Genomic DNA, 26,170 nt, shown 5'->3' with positions numbered 1-26,170 from the left:
GTTTCCTTGCACATATTTCATTACCCAAACTAGGTAAAATCATCAGTGCTAGTAGGAAGTGGGATTTGCTCTCAATTAATATTGACTTGTCAGGCATGGTCCTGCTGTTTTTCGTTTTGTTTTGGTTGGTTGGGTTGCTTACTGTTGGCTTGTTTGGCAATTCTTTGATTGGGGTATTGTTCACTCCTTGATGGTTGATCTGATGTTAAACTTGGCTTTAATCTATGGTCATCTTGGCACTGATTGCTCAGTTCTTGTAATATATCTGGAAATGTAAAGTGTAATTATAGAACCAATGTGATACAGGAGTTAACTGAGAAGACCCAGACTCCGCTCTACGTTTAGCCATAGAAATTCAGTTGACACTGAGTCAGTATATCTCTCTTAACAAACACAGACATTACCCCACAAGATGATTGTTAAGGGGGGAAAAATGGAGGAGGGAGTAGTATGCTTGCTACCTTTAGCTCCTGAAGAATATAAACTCATGCATATATAGAATAAAATGTAATTCTCAGATGGCTGAAAAGCAAAATTGTCCAGATTGTTGTGTATTTGTTCAGTAAATGCTGGCTCTTTGTAACTCAGTAAACATAATTTCCCAGGTTTTTCTGTCAGTATCTGTTTCCTTGAGTCCTTGTGTCACCGGTGATATTATTTATTTCTAGACTTTCATATTCCTTCAACTCTCTTTTTAAAAATGATTTATTTTATTTTATTTATTTATTTATTTATTAGTTTTTATAAACCGCCCTTCTCCCGAGGGACTCGGGGCGGTGTACAGAGGAAGGAATGTATACAGATTGAACAATAAAAATAATAAGAAACAATAGTGAAAACAAACTGGGACCCCAATTAACGCTATCATGCCAGGCCGGACTGCTGGAACAGGAAAGTTTTTAAGTCGCGTCGGAAGGTACGGAGGTCGGGGGCCATCCGGATTTCGGTTGGTAAGCTGTTCCAGAGGGCTGGCGCACCCACTGAGAATGCCCTCCCCCTGGGGGCCACCAGCCGACATTCCTTGAGCGGTGGCACCCTGAGGAGGCCCTCTCTGTGGGAGCGCACAGGACGGTGGGGTGCTGACATTGGCAGAAGGTGCTCCCGTAGGTAGTCCGGACCCATGCCATGTAGGGCTTTGTATGTCATTGTTAGCACCTTGAACTTCACACGGAAGGCAACCGGAAGCCAGTGCAGCGCACGGAGGAGAGGTGTGATATGGGAGTATCGGGAGGCTCCCAAGAGTGTCAGTGCCGCCGCACTTTGCACCAGTTGAAGCTTCCGAGTGGATCTCAAGGGCAGCCCCATGTAGAGAGCGTTACAATAGTCTAGGCGAGAGGTCACAAGGGCATGGGTGACTGTACGTAAGGAATCCAGGTCCAGATAAGGCCGTAGTTGGCGAACTAGTCGAACCCGGGAGAAGGCCCCCTTGGTCACAGCTCCTATGTGGTCTTCCAGGGAGAGCTGCGAGTCTAGGAGGACACCCAGGTTGCGGGCCCTATCAACAGGGGGTAGTAACTTGTCCCCAATGTTAAGCAATGGGACGTTCTGAATATCCTGGCTTGCCGGTACGTACAGCCATTCAGTCTTGTCCGGGTTCAGTTGAAGCCTGTTTCTCCCCATCCATTCCCGGACCGCTTTCAGGCAGCGGGACATCACGTCTAGGGCATCACTGATATTGTTTGGAGTTGAGATAAAAAGCTGGGTGTCATCAGCATACTGATGGTACCCTACTCCAAAACTGCGAATGATCTCACCCAGCGGTTTCATGTAGATGTTGAACAGGAGAGGCGAGAGGACCGACCCCTGAGGGACTCCGCAAGCGAGAGGCCTCGGGGTCGACCTCTGTCCCCCTGTCAGCACCGACTGCGAGCGACCCTGGAGAAAGGAGGAGAACCAACGCAGAACCGTGCCTCCCACTCCCAGTCCCCTGAGGCATCGCAGCAAGATACCATGGTCGATGGTATCGAAAGCCGCCGAGAGGTCTAATAAGACTAGGACAGAGGAATGGCCCCTGTCCCGGGCTCTCCAGAGATCATTCATCAGAGCGACCAATGCCGTCTCCGTGCTGTAGCCCGGCCTGAAACCCGATTGGTACGGGTCTAGATAAACCGCTTCATCCAGGATCTGGGGAAGTTGGTGCGCCACCACGCTCTCAACAACCTTCGCAAGGAAGCGAAGATTGGAGACTGGACGAAAGTTATTCAAAGAGGATGGGTCCAAGGTGGGCTTCTTGAGGAGAGGTCTCACCACCGCCTCCTTCAAGGCGGTGGGGAAGTGACCCTCACTCAGAGAAGCAGAGATGACCGCTAGGAACCAGCCTCGTGTCCCCTCTCGAGCTGCATAGGCCAGCCAGGAAGGGCACGGGTCCAGTAAGCATGTGGAGGAGCTCAACCTTCTCATAATCCTGTCCACTTCCTTAGGAGTTACAGGATCAAATTCTTCCCAGATGACGTCGACAAGACTGTCCATGTCTTGTTCTTCCATCTCAGCCCAGTTGGAGTCCAGGCCAGTTCGAATCCGAGCAATTTTATCCAGCAGATATTGACCAAATTCCTCGGCTCGACCCTGCAAGGGTTCCTCCCTCACCTCTTGGTTTAATAGGGAGCGAGTCACCCTGAACAAGGCAGCCGGGCGATTATCTGCGGACGCGATGAGGGTGGAAAAATAGTTGGATTTTGCCACCCTTATCGCAGCGAGATAAGACCTGGTGAGGATTCTTAGTCGCAATCGGTCGGATTCGGATCGACTGGATCTCCAACGGCTCTCTAGGCCTCGTCTCCGACGCTTCATCTCCCGGAGCTCCTCGGTGAACCATGGGGCTCGCTGGGATCTGCGCCGGGTCAGAGGCCGCAAGGGTACAACTCGGTCCAGAGCCTCCGTGGCTGCCTTTTCCCAGGCTTCCACTAAGGCATCCGCCGAGCTGTGAGCAGGGGTGCATGCGTGTCCCTAAGCGCTGCCTGGAACTTATCAGGGTCCATTAGGCGCCTAGGGCGGTACCATCTGACTGGCACCGTGCACCCACAGTGGGGGGTGGCAAGGGGGAAGTCTAGCCGCAGGAGGTGGTGATCGGTCCATGACAGGGGCGTAACAGTTGTGGCACCCCCACCGATATCATCACGCCACCGTCCAGACAAGAACACCAAGTCTGGGTTGTGGCCTCTCTCATGAGTCGGTCCAGAAATTTATAGTTAAATTTATAGTTAAAATGAAATACAATATGTTATATAATAACAGTAAATTCTACAAAATAAAGTAACAAGTAAAAAGTATAATTCCACTGTACCATATTTTATTCACAACATCAACACTGGTCTCTAAAGACCAAATCTCAACAATTTGTCAAAAGAACATGAGGGAAGGACCCCATTTTATTTCTGGAGACAATCTATTTACACTGGGGGGAAGCTGTGATGGTGGATGCTATATTGCAGGGGTGTCAAACTTGCAATGTCACGTGACATCTTGCAACGTATCACGACTTTTTTGCCATTGCCGGCAATGGAGTGGGTGCGGTTTTGCTATGATGCATCCGGCCCGCAGGCTGGCAGTTTAACACCCCTGCTATATTGTTAAACCATATGCCGTCAGAATATGATGGTTGTATATTTTAAATTACAGGTAGTCTTCAACTTAACAACCATAATGGAGCCTATAATTTCTGTTGCAAGTCATGATGGTCCTAAATTGAGGACTACGTGACCAGACCCAATTTTATTACTTTATTTTGCAGCAGTCATTAAATGAATATTATGGTCATTAAGTGAACATGGCAGTTGTTAAGCAAACTCCGTGGTCATTAAGTTAATTAATCTATTTCTTTGGGCATTGTTCATTGAAAACCAGCTGAAAAGGCTGGAAACAAAGAAAATAAAACATTTAAATTATAGTTACATGACTAGGGAAAGCTACAACCGGTTGTAAAGGTGAACTGGTTGCCAAGCATCCAAAATGTGGTCAAGTGACCACTGGGGTGTGTACAAACATGGAACTCTGGAACCAGGTTTTATGGGGGAGGGGGTCTGTCATAACTTCGAGAGGCTGTCTGTACTAGCTTCGGTTGGTTCCTGGGTATCCTATTTGGATATCTTACTTAATAAGATCCTTCTATCTATCCTTTTAAGATCTGATAAAATGCCCAAACCCTGCAGTATGTAATTAGAAACCTACCAGTACACATTGTAAAATACGTTAAAATCTAACCTTTCTTAAAAAGGATGAAAATGTTGTAGTTTTCAGGAATTCCAATTCAGAGTTAAAAATGGCATTTGCTTAACTATATATCTTCCAGCATAGCTGAAGGGAGGCAGAATCAGGATATGATGGACAAAGTCATTGAAGTATCTTATAGCCCATAACATCTTCTAGCAAATTCTCAATATATCTGGGATCAGGACATTTTGTGGTTTGAGAAATAGCATCTGAGCTGCAAAAATTCCCATTTTGTGCAATTGGATTTAAAGTGCTGTCCTACTTGGCCTTTAAATGTTCATCAAAATGAACATTTTGAGCTTATCTATAAACACATATGCAAAGAACTATATGGAAATACAGAAGTATAATCACTTGTTATTTTAATTATATACTTACGTAACTTCTGGTAGATTCTTGTAATGGTATTGCAACAATTCAATAAGATCCTTACCTTTTCTCCACCCCTTTCAACTTAATAGAAATCAGTGTTTTTTCTTCTTGGGCAGCTTGCTTGGGACTGATGATTAGAATGGAAAGTTCTAAATTCTTGCCTGATTTAACTTCTGGTCTTCTTTATACAGTATGACTTCATTTGCTATCAATAGTTGTTTTGGTGGGAAAATATCATTTTTGTTGAAAGAACTATACTTTCAACATGCACTCAGCCTCAGCAGCTGAATTGGTAAGGGGAAGTCAACACACTAACCATGTAGTTATGCAAGCAGCTTCTTGTATAGGTATAATCTATACATAAACAATTAGCTCCTTGCAAGCGTTATTTATAGCTCTGTTAACTTTGTGTATCAATGGAGAAGCTGAATTGTATTCTCCTGTAAAACCTTATCCAAAGGCTATGTTGCGTAATAAAAAAGAGGCTAAAAATTAGAGTAGGTTTCCTTCACAGTCCCTTTATCCCACATTCTGTTGAGTGAGATCAACCTTTTTTTTTCCCTTTGCAGCTTATTACACTATTGAAGGTCAGGGATTTTTTATTTATTTTCATTTATTGTTTCTTTTATTAAAGGTAAACCTTAATTAAATATTTTAGTGATTTTAATTTTTGTTTTTTTTCTTCCCCCCCAGTTTCCTCATAGTGCTGATCTGCCTTATATTCAGTGTGCTATCCACGATTGATCAATATGCAACTCTGGCCACAGGGACATTATTTTGGATGGTATGCCTATGGATATTTGCTTAAGTAACATATAATTTGTATGTATTTTGAGAAGAATTAAAATTGAGATATAGATATGTGTTTATATGCATGTACTGTGTATATATTTGGTAATGTTATTTGGATGTATTCTAAAGCACTGTAATATGAAGCATAATCAGAAACTTATCAATGCATATTCTACAATACTTTCATCTTTTTTTCTTATTGATTTGTATCTGTATGAGAGTAATATGGATAACGTGGGAGGAAGAAGTAGGTTTGTGCAAAACGTTTAGGTTCAGGCATGGAATGATCTGTAGAAATCTAAACTGGTTTTCATTATACTGTGGATAGTGTTAATTTGGCCATTCCAAGGGGGATCCAATGGTTTTCATCATCCAAACCATAAGCATTTTGTGATGTTTTTAACATGGTGTTCCAGGCAAAACAGTTCTGTTTTGGTGACCACATCCAGAATACATCAGCTTTAGTTTGGACTTTGGAGGATTAATTTCCAGAGTATCTTTTGACTATACCATATTGGTATGGTTCAGAAGAGAAGGATAACGTTGCAGAGAACTTGTTTCTGAGTTCTGTTTCACTAGGTTTTGGACATCCCTACATAGAAGGAAATATCCTCTAGATTGTCCCACGAGGTTTAACCAATTGAGTAGGGTGATTGAGCAAATAATATGTATGACAATTCTCAAGGCAAGATGTAAAAATCAGTCATATACAGATTTTTTTTAAAACTCTCTTAATGTTTTTAGTATTTTTGTCCAGGTTAAAAATGCCTCAGTTGATTTTATATATGGCAAATAGCTGAGAAGCTGAAATTGATTCATTTGATAATAGACAATTATTCTGGCATTAGAATACACAATCAAACATTTCTTTTCAAGGATTTGTACAGTCTATAGTTTTTGTTGTTGTGCATCAGTGTTATCCCCTGATCCATACCAGTCCAATAATGCTAACAATCACTTGAATGTTCCATGCAAGTTAAAGAGTACTCCGTAAACAAGTCCTCTGAGTCCTCCATTGTCAGGACGTGTGTCGGGTTCATGAAACACATACTGAGAGTAATATAAGCAGCCCTCCCCAGCTATTATGTTCCTTGCTGGTATCTCAGTAGAAGTTGCTGGCATTGCATTACCTGACTTAATTCCTTGGGGCAAGCCAGCATTTATATTTCATTTCACTTTGGGCACTTAATCCTGCAGTTGTTTCTTATGTTGGGATTTCCCCATTATATGTGTTTTAATATTTAATGTAGGTAAAACAGTACCCTCCTTTTTTCCAGAGAGTCAACTTTCAGAGTTCAAGTTCATATGAATAAAAGGCCCAGTTTTTGTGTCTTTCATATGCAGCTCAACAGGTTTATAGCACTTGGGTTAAGTCCTTCTTAATTTTGTCTTTTATTTATAGAGTTATTTTTACACAGATCTGGTAGTGAATAGTTTCATATAGTGAATGTAGAAATACTAATTAGCTTTCATGAATAACAGATTAATTGAGTTTCAAAGAACAGACTAGCTTTTGTAACCTGGTAATTTCCAGAAACATAGAATTAAAATTTCTGCAGTTAGTGTTTGAGACTTGGAATACCTAAAATTCTAGAATACCAGCACAAATACACAAAATGTATGGTATTTTAAGTTGTATAATATATTAGGAGAAGGAAAGGTTGTATAAACTTGGTTTTAGTATGAATTTAAAGCCCAGTTGGAATGAAGAATAGTTTTAGAAAATTGATATAAATTGTTTTATCTGTGATTGTTTTTATTGGGTATTAGATTAAAAAGTATTATTTTGTATTTGAATAATTATTGATATGATATATATATATGTTTGGAGTTTATCTATATGAGTTAAAGTGCGATAGTTTAAATAGTTTAGGATTGTTTGCGTAAGTTAGATTATGATTGTTTGTATTTTTATACCCTGTATTTAGCTCTGGGAAGTGGGGGGGGAGGGGAAAGGGAGGGAGGGGTTGGGGGGGGTTGGGGAGGGGGAAGAGGGTGGGAGGGGAGGGGGTTGGGAGGGTTTTTTTCTTTTTTGTTAAAGATAAAATGTATTGTAAAACTTTTTAATAGAATAACAGCACAAATTGGCATTATGTTTGAGAAAAAAGTATTTCAACATTGAGACTAGTGGAACAATGATTAAATGGGGTTTTGGGAAGGATTTATTGGGGCGTCTATGGAGATTCTCAGTCATCCAGGTCATGGTTGTCCCAAAGGTGCTTTTTTTTTGAGAGGCAGACAACAGAGTCATCCCCAACAGCCTGCGCCTGTCTTCAACAGTGATGGGACATAGGGTAGAAAAGATCCTGCAGCCAAGAAAGCTCTACACCCATTTGCAGTACTCAAAGGACACAGATAAACCTCCAACAACTCTAAAAGAATGCAAATGACCAGCTGTCTGCAAGTAACATAAATCCTTCCACTCCCCACCATCCAGTCAGAGCTGAAGAAGCTTCTTAGATGAGAAGCAAAACGTCTTCAAAGAAAAACAAGAAAGTCCAGGTCCTTTCTGAAAAAGCACCATTGGGACGATTTATTGGGATATAAGAATAAAAAGATAAGGAAGACCACGGAGAGCATCAAAGATAGATTATGATGGTCCTTGAAGTGTAACGCTAGTGCCATTAAGTTAGCAAAGACAAGCTCAGGTACTGGCGATTATATGGAAATGTTTACAGAATTAGTTTTTGTGGCACAGTATGAAAATGATTTTCCATTGCTTTGTGGAATTTGGTCATCCCAAATTTAACAATGAGCCTGGGATTGCTTCAGGGCCTCCAAGTACTAATCAAATCTGGTCTTGCTTAGCTTCTTAAGATTAGTCAACGTGATATAGTTTAAATTAATTTAAGTTTTACGATAAATCTAATGTCATATGAATGGATTTCTGCCCATATGACAGGACTTTATCATTTTGTTCTCCCCTAAATAGTTCTCTTCCTACATAAGAGCTTTGGTGTCCTTCACTGATAAACAGGCTTGTAGACCAGAGAACTAGTGTGGAACTGGTTTCACAGAGCAGTTACTGTCGGAGGAGCTTTACCATTCACAAAATGGCTGCCTATTACATTCATTACTCAAAAGACAAACTGATGATTTATTTATTTATTTATTTTATTTTAATTCCATTTATATCCCGCCCTTCTCCGAAGACTCAGAGCGGCTTACAAGCTTAGCAGTAGCAGATGGCAGATGTATGTACTTTGCCATCCCTACATGCTATCATCTATTTGGGGGCATATTTCCAAACAAAGTACTAGACTGAAAATCTAAGAACATAAGAAGAACATCCACAAGGCCTATTAGAACCTATCCAGAGGTATCCTTGGAAGGTGGTGCTAGAAACTGAAGCTTTGCTTGGCAGCCTGCTATTTTTCCTGTTAATTAATTAGCAAAACAATTATGCACATATAGGAAGCCTAGTAGTCTCAGAGGTTAGAGCTACCAAATTTGAGTAACCAAATTTCAGATGACCTTTAGATGATAGCAAAGAAATATAGACAGTTTAAAAGTTTTGCTACCCTTTAATGGCCACTTGAAATTTGATAGCTGAGAAATGGTTGCTTTATTAGAGGCAGAAATACAAAAGCATAGGAGTCATTTCATGTACACCTGAGAAGCCTGTGGTTCAGATTTTGAGAGAGTGTAGGGATTGTCCTTTTTTACACAATATAGTAAAATGTTTCTCTTTATCTTGATTTGCTTTTATCAATAAATATACGTGATCTTCTTTTGCATTATTACTTCCTTAAATAATATATCTGTGTTTCGTCTGGGTACTTTAGTAGCTTTTCTTGAGTAAAATATTTTCCCCTGTGAATTAGAAATATATTTTTGAAAACTTTGTTTTGCATGTTTTATTTTGTTAGACCTATATAATTGTCCTCTTGCTGGATGACTTTAATATTTATTCAATAAATTGAGGAAAATAACTGTTAACAATTACTGAGGATTTTCTGAGTTTAAGAAGCTTTGAATGAAAATTTCATTCTCTTTGAAAAACAGCTGTTTAAATTCAGTAACAAGAAAGTAATGCAAAGAAAATGAATTATTTGTTCAATTTGTACAAGATGGAAACCAGTTGAATAAATTGTCTACCTTTTGTGCCGAATACAATCCTGCAGAGACTGTTGAAGAGAATAGATAAATGCACAGAGACTGCAGTTATTGCTATAAGGCTTGTGAAATGAGAAAAATTCAAGAGTTAGTGTGATTATTTTTTTTAAAAAAGCCTACGCACTTCAGCATTAGAAAGGAAGCATAATGACATAATTTTGCTGAAGATCTGGATGGAATTAAGAGGAGGAATTGAAGTAAGACTTGAAAGTATGAGAAGGGCTGTTTTTTCCCCCTTAATCTTAAAAATTATAGACTATAGCATAATCAGAAGTATCACTGACCATATGAGAAAAAGAAAACAGGATATGTTTTAATGTTGACATCCTTGCATCCTAAATGTAAAGGCATGCATCGCAAGATCACCCTAATGTATTATCAATAGAGGAAGAAAAATTATTCCTTCTGAGTTTTTATATATATTTGCTATATTAATGTCTCCTAACAAGAAAATAAGAATATATCTGTGTATTCCAATTTATACTTCTTCAAATTTTATAATACAGTTTGTAGCTTTAAAAATGCATACAGGATACGTTTGCACAAATGATGCCTATAAAGAGAAATAGCATGTTAAAAGCTCTATTAAGAAATTGCATGGGGAAAGTGTATGTTAGAGAAAATAGGCATAAAAATACATGCATAAAGATATAAGTAGATGTAAATGTGAGCAAATTGTCCTGTTAATTTTTGGAAAGGCATAAATATGCAAAGGTAACTGAAACTGAAGTTTGCAGATTTAATCTCTTTTTAGTTCTGAGGGATTAAATGCAAAGCCAATATTTACTCACTTTTGTGCTATAAATGAAGTTCTTTCGAGATTAAAAAGGAATCAGGTACTTAACTGGCCTTGTAATATGAGCCCACAAACTCTGATCTGTTTTTCTGTTTCCTGATTTTTAACAAGTCAGTGCTTAGATGTTGGAAATTCCACACTAGCAATTCTAGTTTCTTTTGAATTTTAAAGTAGAAGGTTTTTATTAAAAACATTATATATTTTTAGCAATTGGGTACTAATTTGAAATGCTTCCAGATAAAAGCAAAGCCACATTTGAAATAATCAAGAACATGATGCGAAGTAGTTTCGTTTTACAATTATTTTCATGACAGAATTAAGAACACCCTTTACCTTACTGATATCAGTGAGTTTTAATTCAGACTAGATTGCTCTCAAATGTTTGTAGTCGGGATTAAGACTGGGGCAAATATTCACAAAGGGAATGCAAAGCAAATTAGCATGAGGTAAGCACCCCTTGTTCAAGCATAAATGTGTCTGCATTCTTTCGAAGGCTTAGCTCCGAAAAAGGCACTTTGTCTAATTGCCTGTGCATCTGTGTGCATGCATAAACAACATTTCCTGTGAAATTAGTAGCAAAGTGAAACGGTTATGAATGCAACACACAGATTCAGACAACCAACTAAGTGTTTCCCGCACCCAAGTGAGGCTTCTGGAGAAAGTGTATGCTTTAACACTTAAAGAACAATACAACATTTATTAATATTCTATACATTTATAGCTGTGATTGAAAATAAGATGCAGAATTAATTTCATACCACTAGGTGGAGGTGTGAGCAGGATTTAAGTCTTTTTTTTTCCCTCTCTCTCTCTCCCTCCCTCCCCCCAACCCAGGCAATTATTCAGTCTACACTGAATAAGTGATTATCATGTAGAAAGGTTATGTATGTACATTGGCAGATTTAAGATATTAATGGAAGAGATGTTTGGACATGACCCACAAAGAGAATGTGGCATATTTATTTAAAAATTGTTTTTGAAAGTTCAATATTTAAACTATGGAAAAAGTAAATTCAATGAGGTATTCTCCCCATGAGACTATATTTTTCTTTTATTTTTATAAGCAAATGTTTTTATGGTGCCAAAACACAGCGGAATGTTGTTATCTCAGCATGCTCTAAGAAAATCCAGGCACATGATCCAAGTGGATTAAACATTCTTCTGAACAGAAGGATATTTAGTGTGCCTGAAAAAGCTATTTTCTTGCAGGAATCTCATTTTGTTGTCAGATTTGGTCTTAGAGCTCTAGAGATTATATAATGTATGTTAAATAGTGCAGGTGTTAGATCGCTTTTCCTTCTGAAGCCTTAATTCTTGCTCATACTGGACTGCAAAAAAAAAAATCATTGGTTTTGAAAGGTGTACAAATTTCTGCCTTTCTCCTTTTTTACTTTTTCATTATTGTTTTTAGCCAAGATGGCTGTTTCCACTGCTCTTAAAGAGAAGCTAGGGCAGAGTCAAATTTTAAAGGCTACTTAAAGTTACCTTCCTGTATAATAATTAAGACTTCAGAAGGAAAAGTGATAAAACATCTGCCATATTTAACATACATTGTATAATCTCTAGAGCTCTATTGCTATATAATAAGGTATTAAGGAATAAGGATTCCTGCTCAGGGTAGGAGGTTGGACTAGAAGACCTCCAAAGTCCCTTCCAGCTTTATGATCCTATTTCTGCTCCTGAAGCAAAAGGGATGCTTTGGAGTTTATCCGAACCTTCTATTTGTTTCTGCTGCCTTGTGAAATATGTGGGCAGACGTCATCTCTATTTACCAGTGGATGAGAGGATACAGATAGTCCTCAAGTTACAATCACAATTACCACCAGAATTTTGGTTGCTAAACAAGGCGGTTGTTAAGTGAGTCACACCCAATTTTATTACTTTTTTCTCCCCATGAGTAACTGCAGTTAAATGAATCATGTGGTTGTTAAGCAGCTCTGGCTTCCCCCACTGACTTTGCTTGTTGGTGTTGTGATTCCATGCCAGCCTGTGATTCCGACAGCTGAGTCCGGGGAATCAGAGGAGGAGGAGGAGGGGCTTGGGGAGCCATCAGAGTCAGAGGAAGGCTCTGATGAGCCCCTGGACTTACAATCTGATGAAGAACCTGGCCCCTCCACTCGTGCTCAGGATGAGATTCAGATGTGCTGGGAAGCTGAGTCAGACTTCGAGGACGCACAGCTGGAAGACATTATAGATGTGCGCAAATGCCGACAGGTTACAAAAGCAGGACAGAGGGAGGCAATGGGGCAGCTACAGGGGAGGAGGAGAAGGCATTGAGAAGCAACGCCTTGGGTGTGGCATAATAAAAAGGGAAGGTGTGGGCAGTGCTGGTTGCTGAAGGCAACCATTTGCAAAGGATTCCAGTTTCAAGGGCTCGTGTTTTGTTTGCTTTGCCTGTGAACTATTTCCTGTTTGACTCGTGCTCCGTTTTACTTTTGGGACAATTATCAGGGGTTGGTTTTCCAGCCTACTTGTTAAAAGAGAGGTTTGTCTTTGTGAAGTAACAAAGACGTACATAGGCTGGGACAGAACAGTTGGAGGCCAGCTTGGGAAGGTGGCAGATGGTGTTCACATGATTCCTGGATGCTGCAATCATTGGAAATACATGCTAGTTGGCGAATACCCAAATTTTGATTACATGATCATGGGGGTGTTGTGGCGGTTGTGAGGAAAGGTTGCATGTTGTTGTAACTTTTAACGGTCACTAAATGAATAGTTGTAATTGAGGAATGCATTATAAGTTCCTATCTAAGATATATTCTACTATTCAGTATGTATGTATGTATGTATGTATGTTTGTATGTATGCATGTATGTATGTATGCATGTATGTATGTATGTATGTATGTATGTATAGAGAGAGGATTTTAGTTAATTATATGAAGACAACTGGTATCATTGGCATCCTTCCGTCTCGAGAGACTATGGTATCGTGCTCTGGAAAGGGGTCCTAAAGCAGCATCTGGTGTGGCTAAAAAGGCCAATTCGAGAGTAGCAGTCCTTTCCACACTGAGGGCAGGTACAATCTGTCCCCTGTCCAGCCCCCAGAGTTTGCTGGTTCCAGGACTGCCTCTTTGCCTCAGCCTGCCACACAAGTGTCTCTTTGAATTGGAGAAGGCCATGCTGCATCTTTAGCCTCCAGGCTGAACGATCAGAGGCCAAGGTTTCTCAGCTGTTAATGTCCATTCCCAAGGCCTTTAGATCCCTCTTGCAGATATCCTTATATCACAGCTCTGGTCTCCCTCTGGGGTGCTTTCCCTGTACTAGTTCTCCATACAGGAGATCTTTCAGAATCCGACCATCAACCATTCTCACAACATGCCCAAGCCAGCATAGATGTCACTGTTTCAATAGTGTATACATGCTAGAAATTCTAGCACATTCCAGGACTGCGCTATTTGAAACTTTGTCATGCCAGGTGATGCCGAGAATACGCCGGAGACAGCGCATATGGAAGGTGTTCAGCTTTCTCTTCTGCCGTGCATAAAGGGTCCAAGACTCACTACAGTACAAGAGTGTGCTCAAGACGCAGGCTCTATAGACCTGGATCTTTGTATGTTCTGTCAGCTTCTTATTAAGCCATACTCTCTTTGTGAGTCTGGAAAATGTGGTGGCTGCTTTACCAATACGTTTATTCAGTTCAGTATCTAAAGAGAGAGTGTCGGAGATAGTTAAGCCAAGGTACATAAAGTCATGGACGACCTCCAGTTCTTGTGCAGAGATTGTAATGCAGGGAGGTGAATCCACGTCCTGATCCATGTCTTGTGTTTTTTTCAGGCTGATTGTTAGTCCAAAGTCTTGGCAGGCCTTGCTAAAACAGTCCATAAGTTGTTGAAGGTCTTTGGCAGAGTGAGCAGTAATGGCAATACATGCTAGTTGGCGAAAACCCAAATTTTGATTACATGATCATGGGGGTGCTGTGGCGGTTGTGAGGAACAGTTGTATGTTGTTGTAACTTTTAATGGTCACTAAATGAATAGTTGTAATTGAGGAATGCATTATAACTTCCTATCTAAGATAAATTCTACTATTCAGTATGTATGTATGTATGTACGTATAGAGAGAGGATTTTAGTTAATTATATGAAGACAACTGGTATAGTAGGGAATAAGGTGTTGGCATTGCATTCGTGTCAGGAGCACTGACCCACTTCCGAGTTGAAAGGATTAGCTTTCACTGTTGCTGGCGCTTTCTTTCATGACCCCAGCAGGAGCTGGAGTGAAGGACTGGACCTTACCCTGCCCCACAGCAGCATTCGGATCTCAAACACGAGCTTGCTCTTGTCAAGCCAGCATCCTAAACATGGGAGCCACCATGCTCCTCAATAAGGTGTTGTACTGGCACCAAGAAACCTAGGTTTGACTTTCCAGTGGGAGCTGACCAGAAGACTTTGGGCTAGTCACACTCTCAATACAACCCATCTCACCAGAGCTGTTGCGGTGAGCAGTGGGAGGAAGGAATACTATGCATGCTTCCTTAAGATCCTGATTGAAAGCAGGATATACTGTAAACGTAGCATGTCGATTCATTTGATTTTTATTTATTAATTATTTATTTACCAAACAATTTTATATGGCTGCCCAAATCACACACTAGTAACTCCAGGTGGTTTAACAGCATTAAAAAAAACCACCACAACATAAAAGCCCAACCCACCCTCCTATGGCAGCCGCAACACAATTCAATCACTGTTTGATTGCCTCTCTTTGTGGTCTCCAGGCCCACTGATTAAATCACAGCTTCAGTGTCTTTAAAAAAAGCAGCAAGGTGGTGTCTAACCATAGTAAACATGCCTTCCAGGTAAGAGTATTTAGATTTAGAGAAATGCTGTAGCGCAAGCAAAACTTTCCGAAGAAAATTCAGGAATAGTGAATACTTGGGTTGCCAAGAAAATAATAAGCCAAATTGTACACAGTGCTGCTGCTGCTGCTGCATTTAAATTACAAATTGGCAATGAGAGGGGAAAATGCATATCCAAAAACTAAAGGGGGCACTGTTGAACTGCACAGAGAAACAAATGCAAGAGGGTTGAATTTAAATAGCTGATTGGCAAGTTCGCTGTAAATATTCAGATTAATGAAACATATTTTGTAAAGGTTAGCATATTCTCAGTTCCTGATTTTTGGTATGATCTGATCTTAGGCTGAGGTTCGGGTACAGGGAGGCAGAGGGAGAAAGAGGCAGCAATTTGCATTTGTATGAAAACCAGCAGAGTGCAGAGCCCCTTAATATTTTCCTTCAGTGGGAGGAAAATTGCCTTAGTATAAAACAATCCTATTTGGTAGAATCAGGAGCTCCATTCAAGGATCTGGAATGCTTACTGTACGAACATTCCAGATAATCGTCTATGGAGATTCTCAGTCATCCAGGTCATGGTTGTCCCAAAGGTGGTTTTTCAAGAGGCAACTGGACTTACTTTGTTTTTCCTTGAAGACTTTTGCTTCTCATCCAAGAAGCTTCTTGGATGAGAAGCAAAACATCTTCAAGGAAAAACAAAGAAAGTCCAGTTGCCTCTTGAAAAAGCACCTTTTGGATTCCAGATAATCCCACTCCACCAACCACATCCTGTAGATGCTCACATGTTGACCTATATTTTTGGAGGCTGAATGTGTGATTGCCTACATACAGGCAGGCAGTTGGGCTTAAGTGACATTGTAGCACTGGGGAATGAAATGGAATGCTCTTGTAGTGAGAATTTAGTGTTCCTTAATATTGTGGAGCAACAGTATAATACAGAATGTTGATCTAGGAACTAGGAGACCAGCTTCAAATACCCTCTGAGCCATGAATACGTGTTGACTAACCCATGACCCACTCCTTATTATAAAAAATAAAATAGCAATGGATGATACGTATGCAGTCCTAAATTCCCTGAAAAGAATGCACAGGATTAGAATAACATGAGAATGTAAAATAGAATAAGAGCAGAATAAGAGTCTAAGAGTGCTTAAGGCTAACAAAACACCCCTAAAATAGCTGATAAAAGTACTAACAGTTGTTTCTGATGTGAATTGCTATTTGATTTTTTAAATTTCATTTTCTTATTTATTAGATTTATATCCCACCTTGGTGTCCATAGCACTGTTGCTTTCTATTTTTACCCACAATAATTTCCACAATTATTGGAATGGGCTTAGAAGTAGGACTTAGAAGTAGGACTGACCCAAAGCCATCCAGTTAGTTTCTGTGGCTGACAGTGAATTGACACACTCAGTTTAATTCTGGCTCAAGCCAAAATCTTGTATGAATACACACTGCAATCCTGCAGAGTTTTGTTTTAACAATAGTCATATTAACAGTACTGAACACTTCCGTTAGAGAGAAGGTCTCTAAGGATGAGTCAGTAAGCTTGGAATACTAAACCTGTGGTTCCTGTGACTGACCCAGATTGGATCCTGGAACATTATCCTGGGATACAAATATTTGCCTTCATTCATAAAAGCCATATTGTCATCTACTGGCTGCTTCTCACCCAATAAACTCGGTAAAGCAATCAAGGCGGAATGGGACAACTCGCCTCAGCCAACTTATCACAGCCAACTCACCATGGCCAATTTGCTGCGGCCAACTCGCCGCAGAACAACTAATCATGGCCAAATTGCCACTGTAAAATTTGCTGCAGGACAATTCAACAGTTCAATTTAATTATTTAAAATAATTATAAAAATAATTTAAATTTTTGCCATTCACATTTTATTTTGTCCCTCTTTTGGCATCTTTTCTTTAATGATTCTATTTTACTATTTCTTTGATATTAGTGTAACTCTTGTCCTGTGGTGAGTTGTCCTGCAATGAGTTGGTGGCAGCAAGTTGGCTGTGGTGAGATGGCCATGGCAAATTGGCCATGATGAGTTGTTCCGTGGTGAATTGGCTGTGGCGAATTGGCCATGGTGAGTTGTCACAGACTCCATAAAAGGGCCACCTATCTCAATTAGAAACAAAGGAAATCCACTCCGTATACCAATTCCTTTATAACAGACTAACAGTCTTGGAAAACCTTTCCCAGTGCTGGTACTGATTTTCTCAGAATTCCTAATCTTCATTGTTTTAGCTGTGTTCGATATACAGTATCTGCAGAATGAGTCAGACCGTTTAAAAAAGCCATATGGATGGAGATTATTTGCTGCTGGGTGAAATGTGTGTGTGTGTGTGTGTGTGTATACATATACCGGTATATATATATATAATGATGTGTATATGTATATATGTATACATATATATAATATGTATATTTTAAAATGTGTATATTCAAGATCGCACTCTCATATCTAATAAATGGAGAAGAGGAAGGCTATTTTGGTTCTCGAGGTAGGGAGAGGAAAGCTGAACACGGGCGCACAGCAGAATTGAGCGTTGAAAAGGATTTTTCAATTTATCAGGATTAGCATGTAGCACTTGCAGTGACAGGTGTTTCCTTTATGCCTTGTCCAAAGTCTGGGAAGTAGTTTGTCATTAAGTGCTGCATTCAGTGTGTATCTCAGTTTCAATATAACTGGAGGGCCCAAGGCTTTGTTAGGTCCTTGTTTTTACATCTGACCTCGGCCAGCTGGAATCTATTGTCTTTAGCGTAATGTAACAGCTGACATAACATAACGGGTATCAAGCTGAAAAGCCAAAGCAGCCTGGTGAACTGATGAAAATGAAGGGCAAAAGGAATGGAGAGGTTGGGATGGGTATTACAGCACCCTGACTCAAAAGTGGAGAGCTGTTTTCTGTTTTCCCTGGGGGAATTAGCCAGGAAATAAAGAGATGAGCCTGCTGATGCTCTGTTTGCAATTGATTACATATGATAGACTACCAGGGCCAGGTTTGGGCTTGCCAGCTGTCACTTGCTAGTAGCTATTGAATTGCTTCAAGTGGCTCCTGGGGGGGGGGAGATGGGTCTGCAATTGCAGGTGTGGTGGGACGACATAACTGCAGTGAATACTGATGGGCTGATTTTAGAAGATATATGGAATAAATGCATTAGATACTTTACTTTCTAATACACAATATGCAAAATCCATCCAGAAATCTTTTAATTCTTTTAAAAGTAAAAGCGGCTTGATTTCTTAAGACAGCTTTAAGAGCTATCTATGGAGAGAGGTTGATGCATTTTTAGTTATAATTAGATTTTATAAGGGAAGCAATGTTCCAATTCCATGTTTTGCTTGTAAATCAGATTTAAGGTCCAAGTATGGGTCGCCCAGGAAGGAATCGGATGGGGGTAACTCTTCCTCCTATTAACTTTTTATGTAAAAGTCTGCTCTGCTCAGATCTCAAAACCAGTAAGTCTTTGTTTTTTCCTATGTTAATCTAATACAGCAATGGACAAACTTGAATAGGATTTCACACCTCACATGGCGTCTGCTGTATTTACACTATAAATGGGACATAGTATCCTCCCACGTTAAACTGTAGATCACATTGTGACCAGCTGGAAGCTGAGGGCATATAGCAATCCAGGGTCTGGTTGTTTTTTCAGATAAATGATGCTGCACTTCAATGGTTAGTCGGTCTAGACTAGAGCAGCGGTCCCCAGCCTTTTGGGCCTTAGGGACCAGTTCCATGGAAAGAGGTTTTTCCGTGAACTGGAGGTGGCATGGTTTTGCGTGCTGCCTGCATCCTGCGGATGGGGCTTCTCTTGTTTGCGTGGCCCAGTTTCTGCTGCAATGGTCATAAGTGTGAAAAATGGTCGTAAGTCACTTTTTTCAGTCCCATTGTAACTTTGAATGGTCACTAAGTGAACTTGTAAGTCAAGAGCTACCTGTACTATGTTTGTAATTTAAGGCCGAACATTTATATATATTGTAAGTCCATGCATGTATGTTGTGCCATATGCTAAATCAATCAATCAATCAATCTAATACACATTTCTGAAAGTTCATGGAATCAGATATGAAGATATTTCCAGTCTCAGGACTTCTAGTGAAGTTCTCCTCTTTTTCTGCCATAAATTCATGAGGAATCTGGACATTGTCACTGTCAAGTTGCATAACTTGCATTTTGTTTGTATTTTTCTCATCTTTTACCTTACCATGGAAAATTCAGTAAGGAGGGTAACATTAATGTAACAGCACAATATTTTTGCAAGTATGAATAAGAAAATATCCTATTGTTGTCCAGGAAGAGGATTTTCCTTGGGGAAGATATTTTTCCTCTCCTTTTTCTATCCTTGCCCCTACTTGTTGGATTATTGAATAATTCTGTATCTAGCATAGCAAACACTGTAATCTGTTTTGCTTTTGTTACAAAACATTTAAAAGAAATAACTTGTTTCATTTAGCAATTTCCCTTGCCATCCCTCTCTACAAAGTTCTCAGCAAATAAATCACTTCCTGAGCATTCCCTTTCTCTGGAAATGAGTAAGTTTCCCAATCTTCTAGTTTCACTGCAAGCGGCCACTTAACTAGAGGACACTTCTGTTGTTTTTCCTTTCCTGTTTTAAATTGGTCAGTTTTCATTTATTGTAACTAAATTATTGGCCCAGATTGGGTAAAAAACGAGATTGAATAAATCTAGGAAACATATTCTGTTGAATTTAGAATCTTGAATCAGAATCTAGAATCTGTTGAATCTAGGAAACACATTTTGTTCAAACATGAAATTCAACAAACTTAGGGAAATAAAGCTGGCAAATTTTCAGTTCATATTGTAAAATTGATTGGGGAGGCCTGTTGTAACTTTGAAAGGTTGCTAAGTGACCAATCATTAAAAGAGGACAACTTGTATTTCTAGGACTTTGAATGAACCATGTTTTGAACATGCTAGCAGTAGTTTCAAGGTATTAGGCAACAGAGCATAAAGGCAATAGTGCATACAGGAGATAGCAGAATATTGATTGACCAAAATCATTCCTATACTGGTTTTACTTTGAAGTTCAGTATGTTAGAGAAAGAATGGATTGTGATCATAAGGGATGTAAAAGGGAAGGAATCCAAATCATTTAAGTTTTGTCCATTATGTGGATGGAACTAGAAATACAAGTTTTCAAAAAAAAACCATTGAACTGGAAAAAAATTAAAAATATTTTTAGGGAAAATTCTTCTCTACAAATAAATGTCATTCAAATGAGCTTACTTCTCTCAATATTCATACTTTACACAAGTATAAAAAAGACCTATTCTATGAGATTTGCATTTTGAGTTTAGAGTACAGTAATTAAAAGCTTTAATATGTGGATAAAATACTTTTATGGGAAACAATATTGGATAATAGGAAATAAAACATGATCCAAATGCAGCTGCTTTTAGCTTCTCAAACTTTAGAAGAGTCACCTAAGAAACAACTTTAAAAGGTAAAGGTAAAGGTTCCCACACACATGTGTGCTAGTCATTTCCAACTCTAGGGGCCGGTGCTCATCTCCATTTCAAAGCCGAAGAGCCAGCGCTTGTCCGAGGACGTCTCCGTGGTCATGTGGCCAGCATGACTAGACGCCAAAAGCGCACAGAACGCTGTTACCTTCCCACCGTAGCGGTCCCTATTTTTCTACTTGCATTTTTACGTGCTTTTGAACTGCTAGGTTGGTGGAAGCTGGGACGAGTAACAGGCGCTCACTCTGTTACGTGGCACAACTTTGCAACTGCCCAATTTGCCTGAAGTAGAAAATTGTGTGACCCACCTTTCCAGATGGGGCATAATGAGACAGAGATATTAAATGCAATTTAATGCAATTCTATTTATAGTTTACAATAGAAAACATTAAATTTTGAGTATCTGAGAGCCTTTCACCTGGAAGCGCCCTCATTCATGTATTTAATTTTCAAGCCAGGAACTGAAGATTTTAAGTTAAAGACATGCATCTGTTGCATTGTGCTGTGTGTTTATATTTGCAATTATCTTTCTGATTTTTTTGGCCTCTCAAATAGATATTACAATCTTTCAGCATTATTGGTTGCTAATAAATAATGTATGCATTGGATCAGATCAGGCTAATAGTCACAGCAAGTTTATTTCCATAAAGATTAAATTTCTTATTCTCGATTATGTCTGCTTTTAAGTGAATAAGAAATAGCAATTATAGTGTATAGATATGTTTTAATGTTTAATTATGCTAATTAGCCTCCTATATATCAGCCAATAGTGAAACAATAAAGTAGCAAGTGTGGAAAGTTTGAGAGAAGAGAAAAGGATTCGCTAAATTTGCTGAAAGTATATTCAAGCACAGATAATATGAGATCACCACTGAAAATAATTTTAGGAGGTGCTAGAGATATATAATTTATTAATTTGTCAGGTGGTTGCCTCTTGCTACTTGGCAACTATGGGGCAAAAATGGTTGTCTGCACTATCCAATCAATGTGATACATTGATTTTTATAATGCACCTGAAAAATCCCTCCCACCTTCCTTCCTCCCTCCCTCCCTCCCTCCCTTCCTCTCTTATTTTTACAAAGAACTCAAGGTGGCGAACACATCTAACCCTTCTCCTTCCTCCTATTTTCCTCACAACAACAACTCTGTAGGTGAGTTAGGCTGAGAGAGAGAGTGGCTGGCCCAAGGTCACCCAGATGGCTTTCATGGCTAAGGTGGGACTTGAACTCATGACCACTTGCTTTCTAACCTGGTTCTTTGATCACTAGACCAAATCTGACTTTGCCGTAGGGTTGCATGTGCTTGATGTTATGTGGCAAACAATTATCTGTGGTTTTGGGTTTGGGAGATGACTTTTGTAATCATGGGCATTATATGGTATGATGAGTGCCATTGCACGTCATGGAGTAACTATTTACACTCTGAGTTTGTAAGCTTGGGATGTACAGATAGTCCTTGCTTAAAAACTGGTTCTTTAGTGACTGTTCAATGTAATAACAGACAGTACCCAAAAAGGTACTTATAACCTAATTTTGAAGTTCCAAGGGCTACACATACCCCCTGTGGTCACGTCATTGCATTATAGGTGCTTGTCAACCAGCTCTCATTTACCACCATTTGTAGTCATGTGATCACAATTTTTGATATTTTTTGCTGCTTCTGCCCATTGGGTTGCTTACATAGCCTTAATATATTTATCCTTCTTTGAACAGGTGGGGGTTCAAAAATGGGAAGAGGAATCTCAGATTTTGCATTAAGTTTCAGAGATAGGGGTAGTTAAGAAATATATGCTGGCAGGTTCAGTTGGATAGATTATATTCTGATAACAGTATTAATACCCCCTCTAAGCCTGTTTGGTTGGAGTACACAGTATATCTAGTACAACTAGAAATTGTTGGCAGAAGTATATAGAATGTGCTGTTGCTAGACTATCTGTAGATCCCAAGCTCAGTGAGAAACAGTATGTTGAAAACTGCAATTAAACTACAAACAAAAATTAAAGGAAGTTTCTTTATCTTTTTAACTGCATTTACACCTAGCCAAAATCTGACAACTGTTGCCATCCCATATATTACAAGGAAAAATAATTATTCAATCATATAAGTAAAACGTAATGTTGAAAGCTATCAGTTTAATTTCCACCAGAAAACTATTCTAAAGTGGTGGCACTATCACTGACAGTTAGCACTTTCACCCTGAGCTATCCAGTAAGTTGGAATAAATGTTCCTACAGGTGCCCAGATCCCAAACCATAAAGAGATTTAAGGGTTAAAGCCAGAAATTGAAAGGGAAACCAATTGATCCTTAGTACATGGCTGAAGTATTTGGATTATATATTCCCAGCGATACGTGCCATTTGACACCTGGGTTGCTGCATTCTGGGCCACTTCTGGTTTCTAGTCTTTAAAGACAGCCACAATAAAAGCTATTGTAGTAGTCTAACTAGGTTGCAGCCCAGAGTTGTTTGGTAGCGAGCATATAAATTTAATAAATAAATAAAATTTTCTAGAGGCCAAAATGGCTTGACTATAAAGAGCATAGCCTTTTATCAGGCTGCTACTAAGTTTGTACAAAGAGCAACAAATAATGCATTCATCACTCTAGTTCAAGGGTGTCAAACTGTCAGCCTGCAGGCCAGATGCGTCATGCTGAAACTGCGCCCATCCTATTGCTGGCAATGGAAAAAAAGTTGTGATATGTCGCAACATCTCATGTGACGTTGCGAGTTTGACATCCCTGCTCTAGTTTAAGTCTGAAAAGAATCCAGGACAGGAATATAAAATCAGCAGGGCTTTTTTTGTCATAGAACGCTCAGAACGGAGTTCCGGCACCTTTTTTGGATGGAACCTTGTAGAGTAGGCAAGGCAGGCTGTATGACATGTGTGAGTTCCGGCACCTTTTTCTTTTACAAAAAAAGCACTGAAAATCAGCATCAGGTAAGAACTTGAGAGATTGGGAATTCCACTTTCTCCTCAGGTGTGAAAGCCAGCTGGGTGACTTTGAGCCAGTCACTCTCTCTCTCAGTCCAAATCACCTCACAGGGCTGTGGTTGTGGGGATAATAGGAGGCAAGAGGATTAAGAAGTACATTTTGTGTATTGAATTATTTATAAAAATCATAGATGGGATAATATCTAAAAGAAACAATTGGATAGTAGGTCACAATAATTATATACCAGGCGGTAAATCTGGATATTGAGCTAAAGCTTCTAAATATATAAACATTAAATAGTGCATTCTAATAATATTAATATGGGCAGTCCTTGACTTACAACCACAATTAAGCCCAAAATTTATGTTGTTAAGCAAGAAAGCTGTTCAGTTAATAACACTTTTGTTAAGTGAATTTGGCTTCCCCATTGACTTTGCTTGTCAGAAGGTTGCAAAAGGAGATCACATGGCCCCGGGATACTGTAACTGTCATAAATATAAATTTTGATCACATGACCATGGGGAAGCTGCAATGGTCGTAAGTGTGAAAAATGGTCATAAGTCACTTTTCCCAGAGCTGTTGTAACTTTGAACGGTCACTAAGTGAACTGTTGTAAATTGAGGACTCCCTGTATAATATTTATAAATGAAATTAACTACATTAAATGCATTATTATAACATTAAACATTTAGAGATTACTTCTGGAAAATTCTGCCATTTTAAATTTCCTTGTCTAATCAAAACTAGCCTTTGAAAGGGGAAAAAAATCAAATTCTGAATATCAATTTCCATAGAATTGTTTGCTTTTTTATGCTATTTTATTTTTTATGTGCCCTGTATATGTCCATAGGTAATCTTGTTTTACATCTATTTATAAAAATCTGAATGAAGATGTGGGGGTAAATTATGTTTACAAATCGAAGAAATGTTAATTCCCAATTTAATAGATTGTTTTAAATGAACATTTATGCCATGACACCTTATATATATATATTGAGACAATGCACAAGACATCCTCTCATTTCCTCAAATATCCTCAAATGTCCATTTTTCCCAGTACAAAACAAAATAGGGAGGGAGAAGGGCCTTGAAAAATATATAACTCTCCCCCCCTCCCCAATGTTTATTTTTCCAACTTTGGAGCTGTCATATCTCTATGCAGCACTGTCAAGTGGATTTTGTTTTAAGTGGACATTCTGCAAAAGCATAGGAGTTCTTTGCCAGGAAATCAAAATGCTGATGAACGTAATCATAGTGGGAGAAAGGAAATTGACAGGGTTTCCTTATGTCAGAAAATGAAAGATGTGTTTTTCTTCTCCAGCACAGAAACGTACATTTAACCCTCCTTCCCTTTATAATTTAAAAAGAGCAAACTGTAATCAAGTAATAAATTGACAAATTCCTCCTGCAGTAGTTATGGAGGATCGATGTAGTGCAATGAAATTCTAGTGATATTTGCATTTGCATTAATATTTTTTCATGTTTTTGTATGGCCCACTATATGCAAACTAGCTTGAGGATAGCTATAAGAGAACCGAGAAATTGCAGCCCTAAAACAAGAAGGCATTCTTTTCAAGTACCTAATGCACAGTTATTTAAGGTTTCTGTTTATGGCCGGAAAAGGAAGAGGGGAAATTAAAGCCAACACATGACACATTTGGTCAACAGCATGCTTCCCTGATCTTCCAGGCTTTTCTTCCTGGAGTTGTTGCTGCTACTTCTGCAAATGCAAGTTAATAACAAAGTTGTGACAAGAAAGAACTTCATGCATCAGGATTGTTTCAAGGGAAGGAGATGCAGAACATTTTCCTGATCATTTATTTTTCCTGCATCAGGAACTGTCTCATACTCAAGAAGATAATCCACTGATGTTTCCACATGTGGATAAGAAAACAAACTAGTACAGGTGGTCCTCAACTTACAACAGTTCACTTAGTGACCATTGGAAGTTACAGCACTGGAAAAAGTGACGTATGACCGTTTTTCACACTTATGACTACCGCAGCATCCTCATGGCCATGTGATCAGAATTCAGACTGGTATTTATGACAGTTGCAGTGTCCCGGGGTCATGTGATCTCCTTTTGCAACCTTCTGTCAAGCAAAGTCAATGGGGAAGCCAGATTCACTTAACAACCGTGTTAGTAACTTGACAACTGCAGTGATTCACTTAACAACCATGGCAAGAAAGGCTGTGAAATGGAGCAAAAATCACTTAAAAAATGTCTCACTTAGCAGCAGAAATTTTGGGTTCAGTTGTGATTATAAGTCAAGGACTACTTTTTAATCAACTGTACATTTCTCACAGTGGTTAATGGAAGTATATGTAGAGAAGCAAAATAGTTTGTCCAGCTTCGCTTTTCCAATGAATGGATAGTCACTTCCATTTTTAGGATTCCCCCAGCTAAAAAAAACAAGGTTTTGCTATTGTTTTCAGATTCAGAGAGTGAATTCCCAACAAAATCTCTTCTTGCCCTTGCATAAGTCTGAAATTCAAACTGCTGGTCCTTTAACACAGGGTCCCCAAACCCCAGTCCGTGGACCGGTACCAGTCCGTGGCATGCCAGCAACTGGTCCACACAAACAAGCAAAGCCCCATCCATGGGATGCAGGCAGCACACAAAACCATGCACTCTCCAGTCCATGGAAAAACCTTTCTTCACG

At 39.3% G+C, this 26,170-nt stretch overlaps 1 protein-coding gene across 1 annotated transcript in view; it reads left to right on the top strand.

Moving 5' to 3' along the window:
- Positions 1–26,170, top strand: part of KCNQ1 (potassium voltage-gated channel subfamily Q member 1) — a gene marked incomplete at its 3' end in the record, with an annotated part of 412,703 nt that overhangs the window by 64,142 nt on the left and 322,391 nt on the right. The window contains exon 2 of the mRNA XM_081313593.1: positions 5,275–5,365. Coding sequence (XP_081169719.1) covers positions 5,275–5,365 — 91 coding nt within the window. The remainder of the gene's footprint in view (positions 1–5,274; positions 5,366–26,170) is intronic.

Source organism: Vipera berus, assembly GCF_964194415.1.
Source record: "Vipera berus genome assembly, chromosome: 1".
NCBI lineage: Eukaryota > Metazoa > Chordata > Lepidosauria > Squamata > Viperidae > Vipera > Vipera berus.
The sequence above is the reverse complement of the archived record's forward strand: the minus strand, read 5'-3'. Positions and strand labels throughout refer to the sequence as shown.